Below are 25914 nucleotides of genomic sequence, written 5' to 3'. Positions count from 1 at the left end.
CTCGCGATGATTCAGCCTCTGCAGCCCGTTAAAGAGGAGCAGGCACAGGGTTCGGGTCCATGGACGCCGTTAAACGGAGCTGGAGCCCGGAGCAGAAACGAGCTGATTCAACAGCATGGAAAATATACGGGGGGGGGGGAGACTTTAAGAGAGTGTGTCGTCCGTCCTTTTTCACGGCGTGTGTGTGTGTGTGTGTGTGTGTGTGTGTGTGTGTGTGTGTGTGTGTGTGTGTGTGTGTGTGTGTGTGTGTGTGTGTGTGTGTGTGTGTGTGTGTGTGTGTGTGTGTGTGTGTGTGTGTGTGTGTGTGTGTGTGTGTGTGTGTGTGTGTGTGTGTGTGTGTGCGTGCGTGCGTGCGTGCGGTCAAGTGGTTGAGGGTGTAAATAAAGCCAGCCGGGGGCAGCGCATTGGGAGGAGGAGAAGGTTTAATGATGGAGGATTAGAGAGAAAGAGACCAGAGTCACTGATTCCGCTTCCTGTTTACATTTGGTGTCTCAGATGATCTAAAAGTCCAGAAAAAAAGCTTTCAAAAAAACACATTTATGCTAAAGATGTAAAGTGGAATAGCAAATTATTGTTGTTTTGTTACTATTTATGTGAGATGACACCTGTTTATGCAGAATTTGCCGAAAAATAGCAGAAATAGCCCTAATAATAACATTAATTGACATGTACAGTATAGGCCAAAAGTTTGGACACACCTTCTCATTCAATGCGTTTCCTTTATTTTCATGACTATTTACATTGTAGATTCTCACTGAAGGCATCAAAACTATGAATGAACACATATGGAATTATGTACTTAACAAAAAAGTGTGAAATAACTGAAAACATGTCTTATATTTTAGATTCTTCAAAGTAGCCACCCTTTGCTTTTTTTGATAACTCTGCAAACCCTTGGTGTTCTCTCAATGAGCTTCATGAGGTAGTCACCTGAAATGGTTTTACCTTCACAGGTGGGCTTTGTCAGGGTTAATTAGTGGATTTTTCTCCCTTATTAATAAAAAAGCAAAGGGTGGCTACTTTGAAGAATCTAAAATATAAGACATGTTTTCAGTTATTTCACACTTTTTTGTTAAGTACATAATTCCATATGTGTTCATTCATAGTTTTGATGTCTTCAGTGAGAATCTACAATGTAAATAGTCATGAAAATAAAAAGGAAACGCATTGAATGAGAAGGTGTGTCCAAACTTTTGGCCTGTACTGTATTGATACAGTTTACACACATTTTGTAATAAAAGCAGTCAAAGAAGTTTAATTACACACATAATGCAATTTCTTTCTTCTTATTATTTATCTTCTGTGTGTGGGGGTGTGTGTGTGTGGGTGTGGGTGTGTGAGAGAGAATGACTTAGTAAGTGTAGGAAATGTATCAAAATACACTAAAGGTAAAGGTACTTTATTATCACATACATGTAGCGAAATTCATTCCCTGTTCAAGGGTGCGTGTGCGCGCGCGTCCATCAACTGCTATTTAAACTCTCTCTCTGTTGCTCGAGTTAATCCTCACAACAAACACTGAAACACTCAGGGGTCATCATCTTAAATGTGGAGGCCGTTTTTACCCTTTTTTTATTTTTAAAGGTAAACACATAGAAGACCCTGAGGTCAGTTACTGTTATTGCATTCACTGATTTCAAAGTTAAAACTTTATCACACAGAGCAGGATCATTCATTCATCTTAATGTGAATTTGAAAGTTTTAAAGGTCCAGTGTGTAACGTGTTTAGTTGTTGATTATCAAAATCTGTGTTGCCCGTTCACAAACTTGTCCTTTTTCATGAATATTTACCACCACCATCAATTCCAAGTATTCCTTTTGGCTTGAAATGTTACATTTGCATGAACTATTCATGCTCCATCTTGAACTACGTTAGCCAGTAAGGGACATACAGGACATACTGCTCCACCTTTCACGTTTTTTCTCTGTCACATGATGAACTCCCAAGTGCTGCTAACGCTGCTAATGGGTATCGTAGCTTCCCGGCCCCGGCAATTTTGAAGAAGGAAACATGGAGGACCACACATGTTCAAAATCCAAATTTCAGCAACAGGAGTCTTCTTCTTCGCCCAGAAAAAGGAAAATGAGATTGAAAAGAGCAAGAGACCGGCTTTTTGAAGCGTGAATGCTACCGTAGCTGTAATACCGACTTTGAACTGTGTGGTGCGAGAGAGTTGATTGCGATGTATGATCTCAATGCTAGACGGGAGAAATTCCTACACACTGGACCTTTAAGGGGACTTGTGGACTTGCTTATTTTTCGACTCAATTTGTGTAAAGTTTGACAAATGTTACACCAACAAAATAATAAATATGTATAGAGCATTTAGGATATTCTCACCAGTACATTAGGCCTGTTTTAATTCTTGCAGTATGAGAACTGCTTGAAAAAAACAAACATTAGGAGCTTAATTTATAAAATAAAAGTAAAGGAAAGTATACTCTTGCTCTAATGAATACTTAATCAATAGTGTAACATGGGCCTTTTAGAAGACATGTTAACAGTAGAAAAGTAAAGGAAATAAATAAATTAATTGGCTGAATTCCATTCGGTCATATTTGGAATAAAATATGATGAATCAATAACTGTTGTAAAGCTGTAAGCTGTAGATGATGTTTATGAGTTTGTGTGGTTTGCACACATCAGATGTGCTGTACTCCGCTGCTAGCGAAAACTAAATCCATTTTTTACAAGACATGTATTCTGTTATTGAGTCCTCATCTTCTTAAAACACACCAAAAATCAACTGTTTTCAGTCAAGTTGTGTTGAAACATTGCAGATTGTTTCTTGATTCTAGTGTGCTGATCCCTCTTCTGTCTTTTTTGTGCTACTGAACTACTCAAACTGCTCTGAGAATTACAGAATTTCTTTTATTTTTATGAACTTTAAGAAGAAAACATTCACACATCTAACAATTCTTAGATGCAGGTGCCTTGAAAAATATCACATCAGACTTGAAAAAGAAAGGTCCCACCTTCTGCTCTTGCTCAGCATCACCATTTAGTTAAGATACTAAAGTTTCGGCTCCTGTGGACCTTTATCAAGTCTTATATTTTATTGAAAGTGTGTGTGTGTGTGTGTGTGTGTCTGTCTGTCTGTCTCTCCAGTTGGGTGGTCGAACTCTGCAAACAAACACACGACGAGCCGACAGCCACAAAGACCGCACAGCTTTCACATTTATCCCATTTATTCCCCCTGAACACTTTATAATGGCCTGACTGACACACACACACACCCCACACCCCACACACACACACACACACATACACATACACCCCACACCCCACCCCACACACACTGCCTGGAATACATGTGAGGCTGCTGGGAGTTGTCATGGTATTCAGACTGCTGCCTTCAATAGACTGTCTTCTTCTATATTCATGACCACACACACACACACACACACACACACACACACACACACACACACACACACACACACACACACACACACCACACACACACACACACACACACACACACACACACACACACACACACACACACACACACACACACACACACACACACACACACACACACACACACACACACACACACACACACACACACACACACACACACAGTTCCATTTACAGCAATCAACAACTAGTTGATTTATCCCCCCCAAAAATAAAAACATAAAAAAAAAAAATAACTTTAATAGGCCATGTATGAAATCAATAGACATAAAACCTTTGTTTTTACCCACAGTTGATTTATCCCCCCAAAATAATATAGCCTAATTAAATTTAAAAAACTGTTGGGGGATTATATATATAAATAATTGTACAAAATAAAAAAATCTAGGCTACGTTTCCCATAAATTAGTCACATTTAAAAAAAGTCGAAGAGTTGAGAAATAAAAAATCGAGTCCCCGTAAAAACTATAATAATAAAATAATCCTCAATCAGAAATTCAGTAGCAGGTCAAACATAACAAATATATAAAAATAAGGAAACTAATCAAATATAGCCTCATATAAACAAAATTATAAAAAAAATAAAACATCACAAGAGCATTTTTAATTGCTACCGTGGGCACAATTTCATCCTCCAAAATCATTTTAAACCCTTTAAAAATCCCCTTTTTCCTCACAGTCTGCAAGTATTATGAAGAAGAAGCAGCTCAGACACCAGATAAAAACAAATAATGGGTGGGAATAGAATCTTCTGAGCATGCTCAGTAGATTAAAACTTTAGATGGAGTTGTGGTCTGTCACTGTAAACATCTCTGCCCCTCTGTTCAACCCTGAGCTCAGACTGCCCCCTGCTGTCAGACTGAGGAACTGCAAGACTTTCAGCTACATTTTCAGGTAAAACATGTAGCCTGAGCCTCTATATCATTTAAAACATCTTCCTGTCATCAATCATCCTGTAGAGCATCCTGTTTTATATATTGCTCTCGAACTGTCTTCGTCATTCTGAAACCAGAACACAACAAACGTTTAAAGGTCCCATGACATGGTGCTCTTTGAATGCTTGTATATATGCCTTAGTGGTCCCCTAATACTGTATCTGAAGTCTCTTTTATATAGACCTTAGTGGTCCCCTAATACTGTATCTGAAGTCTCTTTTATATAGACCTTAGTGGTCCCCTAATACTGTATCTGAAGTCTCTTTTATATAGACCTTAGTGGTCCCCTAATACTGTATCTGAAGTCTCTTTTATATAGACCTTAGTGGTCCCCTAATACTGTATCTGAAGTCTCTTTTATATAGACCTTAGTGGTCCCCTAATACTGGATCTGAAGTCTCTTTTATATAGACCTTAGTGGTCCCCTAATACTGGATCTGAAGTCTCTTTTATATAGACCTTAGTGGTCCCCTAATACTGTATCTGAAGTCTCTTTTATATAGACCTTAGTGGTCCCCTAATACTGTATCTGAAGTCTCTTTTATATAGGCCTTAGTGGTCCCCTAATACTGTATCTGAAGTCTCTTTTATATAGACCTTAGTGGTCCCCTAATACTGTATCTGAAGTCTCTTTTATATAGACCTTAGTGGTCCCCTAATACTGTATCTGAAGTCTCTTTTATATAGACCTTAGTGGTCCCCTAATACTGGATCTGAAGTCTCTTTTATATAGGCCTTAGTGGTCCCCTAATACTGGATCTGAAGTCTCTTTTATATAGGCCTTAGTGGTCCCCTAATACTGGATCTGAAGTCTCTTTTATATAGACCTTAGTGGTCCCCTAATACTGTATCTGAAGTCTCTTTTATATAGACCTTAGTGGTCCCCTAATACTGTATCTGAAGTCTCTTTTATATAGGCCTTAGTGGTCCCCTAATACTGGATCTGAAGTCTCTTTTATATAGACCTTAGTGGTCCCCTAATACTGGATCTGAAGTCTCTTTTATATAGGCCTTAGTGGTCCCCTAATACTGGATCTGAAGTCTCTTTTATATAGACCTTAGTGGTCCCCTAATACTGGATCTGAAGTCTCTTTTATATAGACCTTAGTGGTACCCTAATACTGGATCTGAAGTCTCTTTCCTGAAACTCTAAATTCTAAATTCCAATTTCTGGGCGGGCAAAGCAGAGAAAGGGGAGGTAACCAGGCTTGTGCAAAATTCAGAATTTCAGAATTGGCCTCCATTCAGTTCATGAATTGGAATTTGAATTTAATTGACTCCGCCCCACAGGAAGTTGAATTGGAATTGGAACTGGAATGACAGGAAGTGGAATTAAATTCATGGCAATTCAAAGAAATTCCACACAATCACACAACAGAAAGAATGTGTTGAATCTCACATACATTTGGTGTTAGAAAGGTTACTTTGAAAATGTAATTGCTTCCCCATATTAAATGTGGTTTGGATTACTTAATTTGGATTACTTTATCAATGCAAAGCAATTTCCTTTTGATTTGATTATTTAAATTACACATTTTGCCTCAGTAATACAACTCAATACAATTACATACATTTTGTAATTTAATAACATAATTTCATTACACTTAACTAGTCACTCCTCAACCCTGCATACATTTTGTTCCAAAATATAGAGTTTTAGAGTATAGAGAACCAATATTTCTATTAATTACACAATTGAATTGTTTTCTTGATTTACAATCAGTAATAAGAAAAAAGTGTGCTTGCATGCTTTAAAACACATATGATATCCAGTGTTTGGGGATTACTTTACATTACTGCTTATGAAGTAATGCCATAATATAATCACATTTGGCTATAACTGAGTCATGTAACACATTAATGTTACTGTTACTGTTTTTGTGAGTTGGTGTGTTTAAGCCCTTCATGAGCTATATGCCAGGCTCTTGCTGTGTTGCGATACAGTAATGTAATGAGTAGAGTAATGAGTTACTATCCATAGAAAATAACAAGTAAGGTAATGCATTATGTTTTATTTTTAAGTGAATAATGTGTATTACATGTTCTTGAGAAGTGACCCCAACACTGATGATATCAAATATCAGTAGCATAATACCATCAAGAGATGGTTTTCAAAATAAAAGACTGTCTGTCTGTTAACTTACATGTAGATGCCTTTTGAAATGTGAAGTAGCCTTGATGGAGCCACAGACTGGAGCACTGCAGGGCTTGCATACGGCTCTGTGGTTTCCAGGTGTTTGTGTTGGAATTGGTTTTTCAAAATGAACTAGTACAGATGACCTTTTAGGCCTGTTAATATTTTTCATGTCGCTGTTATTACAGGCGTCAAATCTGTAAACATTTGTAATCTGAAGTTGTAAGGGACTTCTGAAACTTAAAATGTCCAGTGTTGACCATCAAATTATGTAGACAAGAAGCTTTCAAACAAATGTTCACCTCACATTGTTTGGCAACAATTTTAAATACTTGGTTAAAAGTAAAGCATTCTGGGGAATGAAGTCTTGATCCATCATATTCCACAAAATTACAATTACAATAAATCAAACTTAACTATTTGTTCTGTGACTAGAGCTTTTAACATTCATTGCTGGGGGAAAACATGTCATGTTAATGTAATCTGTACAAGTAGTTCAAACTAATATTGTTTATAGAATATGTAATGCAATCATATCTGACATATATTGTAAAGCTTCATTGTTAAACACTTCACTTAAATTATGCATACCCATACTCCGCCCCTTCTTAAAAGTTGTACTGCTCCATTTTCCCCAAAATAATATTTATCCATTAATAATTTATTATTGGAAACTGTATTCTTCATAAATGTTTGTACAGCCTGTCTGACTTGCTGTACTGAGCAGTTCATTTGAATGAATTTCCCGAAAGTGTAGCAAAGCTGCTTCTTTCACGGAAACTCTCTTGGAAATGATTTGTGATTTTCAGACCTGTAAACACGTACAAATATATTCCAACGCATTTAAAAAATGTTTAAATTACAGCTGATCTTTCTCTGATCCTCTCTTCACTGATAGGGGGGAAACGTGTAATGCAAAAATTGTCCAAAAGGAGGCAAACTTGCATCAAAAATGATGCCTTCAAATAAGAAGTCAGTGTGGGAGAATCTGTGGTGTATTTATGTTTGTGTTTCATTTGAACTCGTCTTCATCATGTTCTGTTCTTCATGTACTCGTTAATAACAATCAATACAGACTACTTAATGCATTAATGTAAGAAAATAGGGCCATCACTTTTCCCAGTGTATCTATGAAACAGAAACATAGGCCCACTTCTACTTTGACCCACTGTAACGTTAGGCTACTTGCCAAAGCTGTGCTCCTGGGCACTGAGGGATTATCACCAGTTGTGTTCACTTGCTGTTTCACCTCCAAATAATGTTTTTTGATAAACTGCCTGATCATCTGACTGCTTTGTTTCTTACCCTGACGTCACAGTGTTCCCAGATATCAACTATTAATAACTTGGTGAGTACAACAATGCTATGATTGATAGAAATGTTGGCCAAAACAACTCCTGGCCTACATTGGAATGGTCCATTTAACCGGTGGTTCCCAATAGTTTTTTCAGTTGTGTGTCCACATCCCTGTCAGATAAACTTGTAGGCTATGCTTTCATTAAGACTTTCATTAAGACTTTCAGTAATGTTTTCATTAACACTTTCATCAACACTTTCATTAATTTTAAGGCTACTTTAAGCTATATTACTGTTTATCCATTACTTTCCGATAGCTGTTTTAACTGTTTGTCACTTTGAGCTAACTATTTCAACTGTTTATCTGTCACTTAACGCTAACTATTTCAATTGTTTATCCGTCACTTTTAGCTAACTATTTCAACTGTTTATCCATCACTTTTGGCTAGCTATTTTAATTGTTTATCTGTCACTTTGAGCTAACTATTTCAACTGTTTATCTGTCACTTAAAGCCAACTTTCAACTGTTTTTCCATCTTTTTTGGCTAACTATGTCAACTGTTTATCTTTCACTTTTAGCTAACTATTTCAACTGTTTTTCCATCTCTATTGGCTAACTATTTCAACTGTTTATCTGTCACTTTTACCTTACTATTTCAACTGTTTATCTGTCACTTTTAGCTAACTATTTCAACTGTTTATTTGTCACTTTTAGCTAACTATTTCAACTGTTTTTCCATCTCTTTTGGATAGCTATTTCAATTGTTTGTCACTTTTAGATAACTATTTTAACTTTTTAACCGTTACTTTTAGCTAACTATGTTAGCAGTTTATCCGTTATTTTAAGCTAACTATTTCAACTGTTTATCCGTTACTTTAAGCTAACTATTTCAGCAGTTAATCTGTTATTTTAACTAACTATTTTAACAGTTTATGCATGAGGCCACTTTGAGCTAACTATTTGTTAACTTTTGGTATTCTAAAGTGGGGTCCGGGGTTCCTTGAGGGGGTTGCAGGGGGTCCCCAGGACAAAGGGGAATCATTTATGTTCATTATAATTCCATACGTATCACAATGACAGAATGTATGCCATGTTTTGGTTATGGGTTTCATACACTTTCTGTAATAAAACATCTAATACATAAAGTCTAGGAACCACTGCTCTAGGGTGTCCTTCCAGTAAGCCTAAAGGAAACGTGATGAAGTGCCCTCTAAAATTAAGAAGAGGTGATGCAGAGCCATATATGCTGTCCTTTATGCTAGAAAACATTCTGTGCACTGGTGCCCTTTTAATTTTTTTCTCCCCTGCCGGTCAGACAGCCTGACAAATAGAGCTGTAACATTTCCACATTTTTCTGTACAATTAATTGTCTCAGAAATAATTGCGATTAACAATAAAATTGCTATCAGTGTGATAACTTTTGCTCTCAAACATTTTTTTCTTCTCTCAGATAATTTATTTTCTCGCATGTAATAAAGACACAAATCTAACTCCATACCATGGGACCAAGATAATGTAATAACACAAATACAAAGCTTATGAAGTAAACCACGCCTCCTCAAATACTAAAATCTTTTTCTAACTGTATCCTCCCTTGTCATTTTTGTTATGTGCCAACAACTAGCCTAGCTTTAAGTTAACAGTCCGACCAATAATCACTTATGTAATTACAATTTGGCTTATCCAAACATATCAACAATGACCATCAACAGTCATACAACTTAGGACCTTGGCTAATGTTAGCAATTAATTGCGGTTAAACAAAGAAACCGCATTTACGTTTAAAAAGAAAAGTCGGTTAGACAATGATGTACTAATTGTTACATGCCTACTGACAAGTACCCTTTAGCCCTGTTTGGGAATCACTGATTTGATTGGTTGTGTTCTCTAAGTCAAATGAGGAGAGGGTTTCCTCTGCCTGTTATGACGCGTTCAGTGTGAACATGTGAACCGAAGAGCCCTTCAGGATCCCTCGGCCTTCTGAGTGCTGACGCAAAATGATCCTCCTGCAAACAGGAAACGATGGCATGACATCAGGAGGAGGAGGAGGAGGAGGAGGAGGAGGAGGAGGAGGAGGAGGAGGAGGAGGATCCCTGCAGTTGGAGCGTTGGATGGTGGAGCAGTGAGACTATTCGGACGGCAGCTGATGGGTGAGGCGAAGAAAATTTACACTTACACAAAACGGAGAGAGAGTGAATACATGCCAGGCTAAAAAAAGAATCTGTTTACTCTCCCTTTCAGATGTTTTCTTATGGTAAAGTTGCTTTGGTGCTTTATTGTTTGGAAATGTGAGTTTTATTGTTAGATTACAGTTCTTTATGACATAAGCGGCAGGAGAAAAGAAGATTATCAAACCCTACTACAACTTTACTTTATTTGTTTATGCATTCATTAACGTGTAAGTATGCTTTCAAAATGTCAACTGCATGGAGAATAAGACTGCAGTAGCCTTGGTAGATTGTGAGTTCATTCTTCTGTTATAAAGTCAGATTATGTGAAATGTAATTTTATGGACATTTGTGTCGCTTTAATATAGAAATGAAGTGTAATCTCCTTAATCTGGGGACATGGTTGATTGCGAATTAATTTATTTTACGATTCATGAACAGTCACATAAATGCAGGAAAATAAGTTAGAACAAAATGAAAATTGTACATGCAGTTGCATTTGATTCAGATAATGTTATTTCCCACGGAACATTCAGCAGCTAAAATTGAAGTTGAGAATATCTGATGTCTGTAGATGTATGAAAACAAATACAATCAGATGATTAACACTCTAAATAAGATAAGAAAGATATTAAATGAAACGGAAGTGGAAACACATGAAGTGTCCGCTTTAGTTGATTCAGGACTCAGGGTGCAGTTTGTTGTTTGTCAAGAAATTTAAATTCATAATGGGAAAAAATGAATTCCCTCTGCTTATATTTCTTATATGCCTAAATAAAGAGAGATCACGTGGAGTCTGGACAAGATTTCAAGATCCATAACCTGCATTTATTTGGATTGACAGTTTTTTTTAAGATTTGAAGCTTGATGATTGGATATATTTGATTCATTCATGTTCTAAAGCTGTTAAATGTCAAGACTACATGGTGTTAGGAAACACAGTAGCAATGTTTTACTCAATATGAAATCATAAAAACACAATAATGCAAATGATCGTCTAAATCAAACCCTTCATCTGAAAGTGAAATGGTAGTTTGTAGCCGTGTTGCTGTAGTCACAAATCAACCCAACAGATGCTTTTTTTTAGCATGGTTATAATTACAGAAATTAGTGTTCCTTAAAATGAAAACATATAGCCTACATGTTGTTTTCATTAAAATGTTGTTATAGCTTTATAGGGCAGAACAAAGAGGTTTAGTTACAAAAAAAATCCTTGACCTACACATGCTGTTCCTTTATCTATTCTCTAAGGCAGTGGTTCTTTTTTCAATAATGTACCCCCCATTTAAATTGTGTTTTTAAGCCAAATACCCCCTGACCAGCGCTAGATTTACCAAACAACAGCCATGTCACTGAAAAACATTTAAATGCTGACGAAAAAAGGCAACAAAAACTGTAAAAAAAACGTAAAAAGTCGGTAGAAAGAAGGAAGTAAGGCAAGAATAGGTGGAAAATAGTCCCAAAAACTTGGAAAACAGCGACAAAAACTTTGTAAACAGTAGAAAGAAGGAAGACAAAAAAAAGTGACAAAAACCTTGAAAAAGGCGGAATTGTTTTTTGAAAAAAGCGACAAAAACTAAGTCGAAGGAAGGAAGGAAGGAAGGAAGGAAGAGGTCAAAAATAGTGACAAAAACTTTTTTTAAAACAGTGACAAAAACTTCACGTACCCCCTACAGTCCTGACTGTAGGGCATTTGAGAAACACTGCTCTAAGAGTATAGATGTTTTTACTTTATTAAAACGATAGGCTACACTGTTTATAACTCATAACCTCTTGAATGCATATAAGAACTGCAGCTCATTTCTTTGATGAAAGTTAAACAAAACCCTGATCTGTCTCTCATCTAACAGCTGAAGCCCATTTCCTAAAAAAAATCCTTTATTCATCAAACTAAAACATTGGAGAAAACCTCTATTTCTGAAAAGCAAATGTCAATTTCTTTTCATGGAACGCATGTAGTTTGTGTTTTTGCACCATTAGAAGGCTGCGCTAGCGTACCTTTTCTAATACTAGACATTATATAGGCCTACAATCATCATCTCACTACGCTTTCCTTGCCTCCTTACTCCTCTCTTCTCTCTCATCTTTATTTCTTTCTTCCTCCTCTCTTCTATTCAATTCCATTTTTCAATTCAATTTTATTTATAGTGTGGAATCATAACAGGCGCGTTACCTCAGGACACTTTACAGATAGAGTGACCACACTCTAAGGCTGCACAATACGAGGAAAATATCTCAATGCGATTATTTTGACTGATATTGCGGTTGCGATATGATTTACGGCATTGGAGGGAATGATCTTTTTTGTGTCGTTATTCTCATTTTAATTGAAACATATTCAAATTAAAATGATCAATAGTGTGGGTTTTGGTGGATTTGGTCAGTAGGATAACATTTGTAGGCTGGAATGTCTCTGCAGCACCGCAATACTTTGATTTGGATATTGCACTAATAGTCCATATTGCGATTTCGATAAAATTGTGATTAAATGTGCAGCCCTGCCACACTTTATAATTTACAAAGACCCAACAATCTCCTCTCGAAGAGCTACGCCTGTAACAACTATTACAGTTAACATTGTTGATTTTGTTCAGATAAGCCAGATTGTTATAATATAAGGGATTATTGGTCGGACTGTTGAGCTAAAGCTATGCTAGTTGGTGGCACTTGACCCGATTCAACACATTCATAGCAACAACAATTATTATTTATTATTTAATATGATAATGATAATAAAGATTTTGTTTAGGCCATAGGCTGTGTATTTGTGTTATTGCATTATCTGGGTCACATGACAGTGAAGCAAAATATATATCCTGGGATTCATTCAAATCACTTTAATTTATTTAAAAAAAAATAATAATTAAAAATAATATTCTTAAATTTCACAGAAAGAGACAATTATATTGGTAGGCTAATCGCAGTTATTTCTGAGACAATTAATTGTACAGCAACATTTGGAATTGTTACAGCTCTACAAAGAGCAAGCATTTGGTTCTCTCCCTCCTTTTCTTCCTTAAACTTCTCTACTCCCCTCTTTCACCTCCTTCTCCTCAAAGATAGCCTAACTGACAGAGAGCCTAATCTTTATATTAAAATCCCCGTGTATGCGCCCTGTGTGTGTGTGCGCAGCGCAGAACTACGGGGAGGTGAACCAGCTCGGAGGGATGTTTGTTAACGGCCGGCCGCTGCCCGGCCCGGTGCGGCTGCGGATCGTGGAGCTGGCGCAGCTCGGCATGCGGCCCTGCGACATTAGCCGCCTGCTGCGCGTCTCCCACGGCTGCGTGTCCAAGATTCTGGCGCGCTACAACGACACCGGCTCCATCCTGCCCGGAGCCATCGGCGGCAGCAAGCCGCGGGTCACCACCCCCGTCGTGGTCCGGAGCATCGGGGACTACAAGCAGGGCGACCCGGGCATCTTCGCCTGGGAGATCCGCGACCGGCTGCTGTCGGACGGGGTGTGTGACAAGCACAACGTGCCGTCTGTCAGCTCCATCAGCCGGATACTCAGGAATAAAACTAATATAAAACATCCGTATGAGAGCGGCAAACCGGCCCCGGCTCAGCTGCAGTACGGACACGTGTACCCGTCAAACTCATACACCGGGCCCGCAGGGACCCACACCGGGACCGGGCACGTCGGCCTGCCGCGAAGCTGGCACAACATCCTGGGCATCCGAGCCTTCATGGACCCGGCAGGTTGGTGGAGACACTTTTTTTAGTTTTTAAGTCCTCATAGGCTATAGGCTACCTCAAGGGCGTAGGTTTTGTTTCAACATTTGGGGGGGTGACGGCTGGGACGGCTGGGGTCGGCCAATAAAATTTGGGCGTGGAACAATTCATTTCCTGCATTCTGGTGAATTTTCTCCTGTAATGTTCAAAAAGAAAACATCACGTGTGTCAGGATAGTTTTCTTTTTAGGAATCATCAACATCTCAACAACAAATCTGCTAGAGAAGAGACCTTGTTGAAGCCAGAAGCTCCAAAGTTTAAATCTACATAAAAGACAAGAAATCACAAGAAATCACATCTGGATTTTTCACTTCCTGTTGTGATCTTTAATCCCTAAATGTTCTTGTTTTCCGTACATGTTTTGAGTTATTTTGACCTCTTTTGGGGAGTGGGTTGTCTTTAATATTTTCAAATCTCAAATCTCAAAATTTTTAAATATTGGGGGCTACTAACCTTTTTCCCACCGTACTATCATGTTTCTTTTCTATAACTTAGGTCTAATTATTTTATTGATGTTAACAATGAAATAGGCGATTCAAACCCCAGACTTTAGGGTACATGGTACACTCTCTATTTCTGTGTATTAACAGTTGTATGACCGTAAAAACAGAAAATGTCCATAAAATGTGATTCACAGTTGTAGTTTAGTCTTTTTTACATTTGGAATTGCATTATAATTTGTGCTCCGACACTTTTTTTTGACCTCTGACGCTTTTTCCGATGTTTTTTTTTTTTTTTTTTTTTATTCCTTTTTTATATATATATATATATATATATATATATATATATATTTTTTTTTTTTGGGCATTTTTAGGCCTTTATTTTCCCAGGACAGATGAAGACATGAGAGAGAGAGAGACAGAGAGAGACAGAGAGACAGAGAGACACAGACAGAGAGACTGACAGAGAGACAGACAGAGAGGGGAAATGACATGCAGCAAAGGGCCGCAGATGGTAGTCAAACCTGCGTCGAGGAGTAAAGCTCTATATATATATATGTGCGCCTGCTCTACCAACTGAGCTAACCCGGCCACTGTTGTTGACATTTTTTTCAGTTCTGTATTTTAACACACACGTTTTTTTAATTACGGGGCAAAGTCTGGGTAATGAGCTCAGGGGCGGGGCTAATCTAAGAAGATTTTCTATGCTGTATTATGATAAAAAGACTGATTATTGCACCCCCCCCCCCCCCCGTGCCACCCCATTTAAAAAATCCTGGAATCGTGCCTGATTGAGCTGCCAGAACTTATTATTAACTTGTTATTTTTATGGATTTATTTCTTAGAGTGTAGAAATCGATAACTTGCATACTTACTTTAGGGTCTCTCTTATTGTTTGAAATTAAGTTTTTCATGAAAGTTTGTCCACATAAAATTAGTTTGTGAACATGAAGCCAACACTACTTCAGAAGTGATTTAAAAAAAAAAAAAAAAAAAAATGTTTCCATTACACAGAAATGTTATAAGTTTTGAGACAAATAGTCGACCATAAAATAAATTTATTTACAAGCAGTTTTTTTTTTTTTTAACTTAAACATATTAAATTAGACTACAAAATATCCAAGAATTGTTAGTTTTTAATTGCAGGTTGTGAAATCATCCCAAATTCCCAAATAAAACATGATATCATGGTTGTTAAAATAGTCTATAAAGTCCATTAAAAACTTGTGCAAATGTTGATGCTGCACAGAATAAGGTAGCCTATCTTTTACAAAAGCTACCATAATGGACATATTTTACATTTTGAGAAGAATCACACAGTTAAGCTATAAATATCATAATTTATGATCTTGTTTTAAATATTTATTTTCTGTGCACATGCATTTGTAGACCAAAAAAGATTCTGCCCTATATATGTGTGTATGTATATATATATATATATATATATATATATATATATATATATATATATATATATATATATATATATATATATATATATATATATATATATATATATATATATATATATATATATATATATATATATATATTTCATTCATGATTTTGTGCTCCGACAACTTTTTTTCGCCACAACAGTGTTGGAAAAAAAAGTCACTTTAATCTCCCCACTTTCCCAACACTTTTTTGACATTTTTGTCACTTTTTTTGACCTCTGACGCTTTTTCCGATTGTTTTTCTTGCTTTTCTGGCATTTGTCGCTTTTATTGTTGTTGGCATTTTTGAATTTTTTCAAATGTTCTGTTTTAACACACACATTCCAAATAAATAAAAAATCAAAAATATATATATACATCGTTATTTTTTCATGGCTCAGAATGGGCCTTTGTGGGGGACACGTATGCCCAAATAGGCTGTTTCACGTTCATTTTAAGAGCCGTAGCAAAACAACATGCTCTACATATCTCAACCAGTTCAGTTGAATAGACCTTTTTCACGGCAGACATGTTGACATGTTGTAGTAGGGAAAGCACAGGTGTATTCAAAACCATTACTGATGGCTGCATTCCACTTAGGAGAGACCCTGGTATTAAACCATTAATGATGGCTGCATTCCACTTAGGAGAGACCCTGGTATTAAACCATTACTGATGGCTGCATTCCACTTAGGAGAGGCCCTGGTATTAAACCATTACTGATGGCTGCATTCCACTTAGGAGAGACCCTGGTATTAAACCATTACTGATGGCTGCATTCCACTTAGGAGAGGTCCTGGTATTAAACCATTAATGATGGCTGCATTCCACTTAGGAGAGGTCCTGGTATTAAACCATTACTGATGGCTGCATTCCACTTAGGAGAGACCCTGGTATTAAACCTTTTTTATTAAACATTACTATTCTGTAAAAAATTATTTCAGGATTGTGGGTCGGTCAAATATGTATTTTTGCAACTTTATTTTGCGGGCCCTGAAAGCAACTCCTCTGCTTGGTCAAACACTTTCCAGAGCATCATGGGAAAGCTAAAACTGCTTTAGCATCACAGCTAACGTCAATAAAAGGCCAGTTTTGATTATTGGGGAATTGATTGATTGATTGTGTTTATAACATTCAACAAAACATCTTTATTAGGGTGACCAGACGTCCCGAAAAATTCGGGACAGTCGTGAAATCCAAGCAGTTGGCCGGAATCCCGAATCCTGCCCCAATTGTCCCAAAAATTAGAGCAAAGTCTCAAGAGCAGACTCTCGAGTAGTTGTAATCTGATAGAACATTAAAAACTGTTCATGGTGATTGAGTCGTCCTGCAGCCAGCTCCCGTCGGCTGCTCATTGGCTGCAACAGTACGTATAGGCCCTAACACACATCGCTATTTTTCATTCATTCATTGTTGAAATGAATGAATGAAAACATGTCTTATATTTTAGATTCCTCAAAGTAGCCTCCCTTTGCTTTTTTTGATAACTCTGCAAACCCTTGGTGTTCTCTCAATGAGCTTCATGAGGTAGTCACCTGAAATGGTTTTCACTTCACAGGTGTGCCTTGTCAGGGTTAATTAGTGGAATTTGTTCCCTTATTAATAAAAAAAGCAAAGGGTGGCTACTTTGAAGAATCTAAAATATAAGACGTGTTTTCAGTTATTTCACACTTTTTTGTTAAGTACATAATTCCATATGTGTTCATTCATAGTTTTGATGCCTTAAGTGAGAATCTACAATGTAAATAGTCATGAAAATAAAAGGAAACGCATTGAATAAGAAGGTGTGTCCAAACTTTTGGCCTGTACTGTAACTACAACAGCACAACTGTACAGACCAGACTCTGTGTTTGTTTTCTTTGTTTCATAATGACACTGGAGTTCATGATTTTAATGATTTTGTATTTGTATTTACGGCTTTACGTGACAGACAGTTGAATTCCTTTGAAATGCAGACATCAACCAAAAACGTGAAACTATTTGTGTTAATTCAGTGTCATCATTTCAATCTTTTCCAGCACTGTGTGGATCTGAAGGACACTCAGCCAAAATGGAGGACAGGACCAGTATGACCAGTATGACCAGTAGTACGAGCAGTATGAGCGGCAGCAGACTGTTTCCCTCTGGAGTCAATGAAGTGGAGAAAACCAGCAACGAGTCGGAACTCAAATACCAACAGCAAGTAAATAAAATGGACTTTAACTCTCATTTGTGTTTCCAGTTTTGGACTAACAGCAAAATAAATGAATCCATCACCAGTGAACTTAGAAATTAAAAACAGATTATCGAAGTGGGAAAATGTTTAATTGGATTCGACAATAAAGCATAAAACAACAGCTGAATTTATACACATACTTGAAAATACTTGATTCACCAGCTGTTATTTACAATCTGTTTTTATTTTGTGGCACACATGAGGCATCCTGGCATCCTTTAATGTAACCAGAGCTCTGATTGGCTATCATCGAGGCACACTTCCTGTTTTCCAGATGGTTTAAGAGTAACAAAAAACTACAAAGAGAGACAGCTGTACTGATGATACATGATAATAACAAATTAAGTTTCTTATATAAGTAAAATAAAGTCTGTTTGTTGTCAGTTTGACCCATAGTGGCTATGGTAGATACACCTTGAGCTCTGATTTGCTGATTTTAAAACGTGGTTTAACGGTTGTTAATCAGCCAATCAGAGCAGGGCCTTAACTCTGAGTGTTTGTGCTCTTGTGTCTGCGTTTGTGAAGAACTATTTGAGTTTGGGAGCTTGAAAGTAATAATGATTATTGAAGATTATTTTATAGAAAGTAAGGGCATTTTGGAAAGACATTTTTTGACTGTTTTGGAAAAGTGTGGAATTATTTGGGAAATGAAGGACATTTATGGAAAGTGAAGGCATTTTTTTTTAGTCTGAATAGTTTTGGACAATTTTGGCAAGTCGATATTTTTTGAAACGCAGAATGTTTTGGGATTTAAAGACATGTTTTTGTGAAGTGAGGAAATTTTTTTTAAATGTGGACTGTTTTTGGATTCAGTGACATTTTTGGACAATTTTGGAAGTGTGGAAATGTTTTGGAAAGTGCATGAAGTTTTTAACTTCCAGTGTTTCCTCTAGAATTTTTTTCAGCAGCGGTGGGGGAAGGGGGGGTGGGTTTGAACATCAAAAAGTACGGGGCTTATCTGCTAATGTTAGCTACCGACCGTTAACTTGAAACCATCCAGCAAATAGACGGTACCGTAAGGTGATTTAACGTCACCGCTCATTTTACCCACAGTTTAACAACAAAACACTAGCTACTTTTCTCATGTTGGTTTTGAGCGGTATGCACCCCCACTAACCTGGACGGTTTTAAAACCGTAACGTCACTACAGCCGTCGGAGGAATACAGCGTTCTCCTGCAGCGGGAGAGGGACCGCAGCGTTCGCTAACGTTAGCTTCTTGTCTCATCTGGGGTCTGGTAAACAGTTAATTCATCAAAGTCGGTGTCCACAAGGCTATTTTACAATAAACTGTAGCTGTCATATTTCACGGGACCCGCGTGACTGCAGATTTCATGTCGCGGCTTTCGTCGCTGTTTGTCACTCTGCCTGAGATTGAGTGACCAGTAGCTACTCGCCATGTTGTTTATTTGGTAGCCGTGACTTGGCGAGTGATGACGTCCTGTCACTGTTCCAGTTTCTCACTCTGAAGGGGAGAGAGAGAGAGCACGACAGTTCGCTTGAGTTCAGTAGAGCACACGGCTCTGCAGAGTCATGTAATTACGACTTTATGACTTTTCATAAACAAGTAAAGGAGCGGCGGTGCGCGGTGTACATAGCAGAAACCCTGTTGTGCGTCTGCCCTATTTCTGATACCGTGGGGGCAGAAATTTTACCGTGGCGGGCCGCCGCTGTAATATCAACATAGAGGAAACATTGACTTCTTCCGGGACATGAACTCCGCTCTCCTTAGGAGGAAAACATCCCCCCCAATCTCCTCCCTATGAGGACTAGAGCGGTCTTAAACAGCAGCAGTCAAAGTGGTGCTCACAGCGATAAATACGTGGAATACACACTAATTACAGTGCTTTAGTTTTGTAGCTATATGTACAAATGGTTCAATAGAACAGCCTTGGGTTTATCAGAAGTTCTGTTCAATAAATAGTCCAATAGACCATTCACTTGTGTTTCTTAATTTTCTTCCTCCCTCAGTCTTCGCCCAGTCTGCATGGTTACGTCTCAGCCTGTGCGTACTCTCCACCGAACCAGTACGGCGTCTACGGAGGTCCAGCAGCCAACTACATGAGCACAGGACACCACTGGCAGCCACAGCCCTCCAGTCTCACTCCCAGTCTCACTCCCAGTCTCACTCCCAGTCTCACTCCCAGTCTCACTCCCAGTCTGACTCCCAGTTTCACTCCCAGTTTCACTCCCAGTCTCACTCCCAGTCTCACTCCCAGTTTCACTCCCAATCTCACTCCCAATTTCACTCCCAGTCTGACTCCCAGTCTGACTCCCAGTCTCACTCCCAGTTTGACTCCCAGTCTGACTCCCAGTCTGACTCCCAGTCTGACTCCCAGTCTGACTCCCAGTCTCACTCCCAGTCTCACTCCCAGTCTGACTCCAAGTCTAACTCCCAGTCTGACTCAGGCCCATCGCGATCCTGCAGCAGCACAGGACGCCGCAGATTTCCATTCCGCAACTTCTTTCAAACTTCTACAAAGAGACGGTGAGACTGTTTCCACGATGAAAACCTGATGTCTTGATTTATGGATGGAACTCAACCAAAATCACAACGTTTTTGACACAGAACATACGCAGATGGTGGACTCAAGCTGGGCATTTCTTCGCCTCCAAATTCCAAATTTTTCTTCCAGCCCTCTGTTGATATCCACAGTTGTATTTCAGTCTTCTAACACTGTAGGGGAAGTTGACTTTGTGGTCGGTCTGAAAATAACAAATCTGAGAAACGTTCATCCAAAAAGCCGCAGTACTTCCTTCGTGTGTTATAAGCTATAAAAACGGGTTTATTTTATGTTGAAAGGCTGCGTTTCTCTGCTCAACAACCACTAATGTTTTGTGTTTTTAGAAACAGGGTTGAGATTAAAATGGTCTAAATTGCATAGAGGAGAAACAGCTCTTGGGCTAGTTTTACTTTGCTCAAGTATAAAATGCAGATGATATAATAAACAGTGTCTGCAGCCTGAATTCTGGTTAATGACAGGTGTAGAAAGTCCACCTACATACACATATTTAAAATGTTATTCTGTTTTAACTTTAATATTTTAACTAAAGGTTTCTTCAGTAATCTAAAGGATTACATTTCAGTGTTTACAGACAGAAAAACTCAACAGAACAGCAGCCGTAATTTACACTGTAATAAGACTAAGGCCGGTTACACACTGGCTGCGTGGCGTGAGCGTGGCGTGAGCGTGGCGTTTCTGTTGCGTGTCAGCTGCGTGTCAGCTGCGTGGCGTTTTCTACGTCTTTGCACACCAGAAACGTGTCTACTGCAGCGCTGCTGCTGCTAGCCTTGTCTGGATGGATGGATTGCTTCGCATTTGCTCGGCATATCCATCTGGGAACTTTCCGTTGGAGAACTTTTGGGAAGGGGCGGAAATACTGGTTAGCTGATTGGATGAACCATCTGCTTATCACCTATGTTGGTGATAGGCGGGCCAAATCAACCAATGCAGACATGAAAATGTCGATCCTGATGAATGATTTTCTTTCTGTTTTCTCTGCAGAGGACAGGAAACCTCCGAGTCCTCTGTACAAACATCACAGATTGTCTTCAGCCTCGTGACGGCGCCGAGGAAACACAAGAAGATGTTTCAATGTGTTGTGAAAGACTAAAAGAGAGTGCAAAGCTGCTGCAGGCTGGAGCTGAAGACCTGAAGGACAAACTCTCCTCTGACTCTTGAAATTGTATCATCTCGTAAAATATTTTTGGTAAAGCTGTAAATATATTTTTCGATAGATGTGTTAAATAAAACGTATAATACGGATGCTTGGTCAGTGGCTCTCAGTGTCAGATACAGATGCAAAAATCACCCTTTATACTCTTTAATAACCCATATGGAACGCACCAGGCAGAGTGGCAGCCCCGCAGCGCTGTAAGATGACATATTTTTAAGACCGACAGCGGTAACTAGTCGTATGAATGACCGAAACACTGCTTAAGAAAGTTGGTTGGGGTGGTGGATGGGTCAAACAACACAGGACTTTCACCCAGGATACCGGAGTTCGTGTCCCGTTCTTATTCCACGTGTCACTGAAACGTACATTTTGTAACCCCACCCACCATCTTTTCCTAAACCTACCGGTCCCGTTCTTGTGCCACATGTCAGTTAAACGTACGTCCTGACCCAGAGCGTCAAAATGTGACACCAAGTGTCCCGATTGAACGCGTCTAAATATGAGACCAAAGGGCTAGACGTGATGTTTCCCTACAACGCTCTTCACAAATAAAGTAAATAATCAGTTCACAACTTTCATTGGATTTGGTTTTATTTAATTTTATAACATTTTGAAAAAAAAAACAGAACGCTGAAAAAAGTGACAAAAATGTTAGAAAAACGCATATGAAGGGCAGGAAAAAACTTCAGGAAAACGTGACTAAAAAAGTTGGGAAAAGGTTGTACGTTTCAATGACACGCGGGACCACAACGGGACGGTTGGGTTTAGGAAAAGAAGAACGGGACAGTTGGGGTTAGATAAAGAAGAACGAGACAGTTTTGTTTAGGAAAAGAAGAACAGGACAGTTGGGTTTAGATAAAGAAGAACGGGATAGTTGGGTTTAGGTAAAGAAGAACGGGACAGTTGGGTTTAGATAAAGAAGAACAGGACAGTTGGGTTTAGATAAAGAAGAACGGGACAGTTGAGTTTAGATAAAGAAGAACGGGACAGTTGGGTTTAGATAAAGAAGAACGGGACAGTTGGGTTTAGATAAAGAAGAACGGGACAGTTGGGTTTAGGAAAAGAAGAACGAGACAGTTTTGTTTAGGAAAAGAAGAACAGGACAGTTGGGTTTAGATAAAGAAGAACGGGATAGTTGGGTTTAGGTAAAGAAGAACGGGACAGTTGGGTTTAGATAAAGAAGAACAGGACAGTTGGGTTTAGATAAAGAAGAACGGGACAGTTGAGTTTAGATAAAGAAGAACGGGACAGTTGGGTTTAGATAAAGAAGAACGGGACAGTTGGGTTTAGATAAAGAAGAACGGGACAGTTGGGTTTAGGAAAAGAAGAACGGGACAGTTGGGTTTAGGAAAAGAAGAACGGGACAGTTGGGTTTAGGAAAAGAAGAACGGGACAGTTGGGTTTAGGAAAAGAAGAACGGGACAGTTGGGTTTAGATAAAGAAGAACGGGACAGTTGGGTTTAGGAAAAGAAGAACGGGACAGTTGGGTTTAGGAAAAGAAGAACGGGACAGTTGGGTTTAGGAAAAGAAGAACGGGACAGTTGGGTTTAGGAAAAGAAGAACGGGACAGTTGGGTTTAGGAAAAGAAGAACGGGACAGTTGGGTTTAGGAAAAGAAGAACGGGACAGTTGGGTTTAGGAAAAGAAGAACGGGACAGTTGGGTTTAGGAAACGTGACACACGGGACACAATACCTGGTCTCCTGGGTGAAAGTCCCGTGTTGTTTGTCCCATCCACCCCACCCCCAACCAACCTCCCTATGCAGATTTTCGGGCTTTCATACTACTCGCTACCTCTTAATGCTACGTCATCTTCTCATTGACTTTACATTGGCGTTGTTTTCCGTGGTGGCCACACGGAATTTTCACACATCCGGTGCCACCACCTACTTCTAATGTAATGCGCTGTTAACAGTTTGTGATCATTTCACGGAATTCTGTGAGACCAGGCTGTTGGTCGTTCAGGTATGTCGGTGTGTTGGAAATTGGTGTTTTATATTTCACACGTGAAATGGTGTCCCGTCATATTGAGTTTTCGTAAGCGTCCATACCTGAATATCATTTTGTAAAGGTTCAGCTCTGGTTTAGTTTCGACTCATTAGCTGTTGTTGCAGGTAAGAAGAAGCTTCCTGCAGGTAAACACAAAGAAGGTGTAAGATGATCCGTGGGCAATCAGCTCAAAGTAAACAGAGGGCCGTCCATTAATGCCCCAACAATCGGAGGCTGACAGAGCAAACATCAGGGCTTTGTCTAAAACGGTCTCTTTGGGAAACGTTGGAGTCATTTAGGAAGCCAGTTAAGTCCTGATCCTCTTCTCTGGGATCTGCTCTGTGTTGCTCACCGAGTCTTTCTGGAGCCACTTGTGGGACATTAAAGGATAAGTCGGGTCGTTCATATCAGTCATAATGAAAGTGTAATTCATTCATTCTTGGGAACAACGGCATAGTTTGTTTTTCAAAGCAGATTAACCGTAGAATTATTTTGGGAAAGAAAGAGAAGGTGAACAATACAAATATTACCCAAACAGTTAACAGACGGACTTCATGCTTGATTAAGTTTATTTTGAACATGTTAAAAACAATAACAAAATAAAAGATAAATGACAACATGTACATTTAAATACAAGCAAGAAAACCAACAAAAACTAAAACTTATCTTTCTTTCACTTATCTTTCAAAAACTATTGTAAAAAACGGAGTAGGAAGTAGTTAAAAAACACTTTTCTGGTCCTGCCCCCTTTCCTACTGTAGTTATATACAAACAATTTAATTCTTCACTTATTTATATATGCATACTTACACATACATGCATACATACTTAATTATATACACATGCATGTACACATTATTGTCATTATATGATACAGGATTACACAATGAAATGCAGTTGTAGCCTCGTCCTTTATAAAGAGACAATCAAATATTGAAATTAGAATAGAATTAAACAATAAAAAAGGAAATAAAATAGAATATAGTAGTATAAAAGTAAAAGGAAGAACATGATTTAGCTTATCTAGATAAGTGATAGCCTTTTTTACAGCCTAACAAGTCCTCACAATTAAATCACAAAAGCCTTCAGTTCATCAGAAGAATTTAAATTCCAAATCACCAAATTTGAAGATACATGGATTTGTGCTACCTTTAACAGCTGGATCAGAGACTAGTGCAACGCCTTTTCATAAACCGGTCCATCTGATATTATACAAGAACGTACTGTATGAACACCCATACGCGAAATTAGGCCAGTCACATGACACATTAAGTTTAACCGACAAAAGGTGCCTGTAAGCCGGGTACAGAGCACCGTGAGATGACGGTGCTTTCAGGGGCCGCGGCAGTTGAGTTTAGCCAAAAAAAGTGAGTGTTGTGCGGCGTTGACAGTTACGTTTAGGCACCAAAAAGATGAATTAAGGTTAGAAGAAAAGATTGTGGTTTGGGTTAAAACCTTCAAAGAGATAACTTGTGTGTTTTCCTCAGGACACAAACTCCACTCCCTGTCTTGAAAGCGCTGTGTTTTATGACCCATCCATCCATCCTAGATCTGGGGCGGCTGTGGCTCAGTGGTAGAGCGGTCCCCTTCCAATGGTGAAGGTTGGTGGTTTGATCCCTGGCCCTGCAGATCTATGTTGAAGTGTCCTTGGGCAAGACACTGAACCCAGAGTTGCCCCCCGATGCATGCATTGCAATGCGTGTGAATGTTTATCTGATGAGCAGGTGGCATCTTGTACAGTGGCCTCAGCCAGAGTGTATGAATGTGTGTGAATAGTTTCTGTACTACGTAAAAGTGCTTTGAGTAGTTGTTAAGAGTAGAAAAGCGCTATATGAATACAGTCCATTTACATTCTTACATTCGCTCTTAGGCACGGTTCAGACAGCCTGCGTCCGACGATCCTTCCGTTTATTTTGAATGGGGTTAGTGTGTTTAGGCTGCGGCAAAAAGTTGAGGCCGACTCAACTTTTGGCCAATCATGTAACACAGGCACTGAACTGCCCGGGAGTTTGTGTGATAGCTGAATGTTTCCTGCAACATCAAAGCCCTCACTATGTTTCTTTCTGTCTCTCCCGTGAATGTAAATCCCCCAGAAATAAAGACATTGAATACATACGAATTACAGCGCTTTACTTTTCATAGCTAATTGTAAGAATGGTAGGCTAGAGACGCACCCTAGCAGCAGCAAATGTAATTTGCAGCCAGGGTCAGTCTAGCAACTCTCTGTTGACTTACGAGCTGGAAAAACCAAATTCTGGTCAGGCCAATCACATCGTGTACAGAGTCGATGGGCGGGGCTTAACTTAATGACGGCAAAGTTGTGACGATTCCGCGTGAATTCCCTGCTACTTGAAAACAAATAAGATGGCTGCTGCTGCTGGCGAACAGCAGCCCGGTCTCATGGTTCGTGATATGAGAGCAGGTTCGAAAATCGTGATCTGTACACGTTAAAAATTCCTGGCCTGTACAC

The 25914-nt window shown here is 38.9% G+C and overlaps 1 protein-coding gene across 1 annotated transcript; it reads left to right on the top strand.

The window, feature by feature from the left end:
* The first annotated feature begins 6 nt into the window (after window positions 1-6).
* On the top strand, window positions 7-21462 carry pax1b (paired box 1b). Its single transcript, XM_028604658.1, has 5 exons — window positions 7-49; window positions 13091-13657; window positions 17585-17748; window positions 19751-20236; window positions 21286-21462. The coding sequence occupies exons 1-5, from the start codon at window positions 7-9 to the stop codon at window positions 21460-21462; spliced, it is 1437 nt and encodes a 478-aa protein (XP_028460459.1).
* Window positions 21463-25914: the final 4452 nt, after the last annotated feature.

This window comes from Perca flavescens, chromosome 18, assembly GCF_004354835.1.
Source record: "Perca flavescens isolate YP-PL-M2 chromosome 18, PFLA_1.0, whole genome shotgun sequence".
NCBI lineage: Eukaryota > Metazoa > Chordata > Actinopteri > Perciformes > Percidae > Perca > Perca flavescens.
The sequence above is the reverse complement of the archived record's forward strand: the minus strand, read 5'-3'. Positions and strand labels throughout refer to the sequence as shown.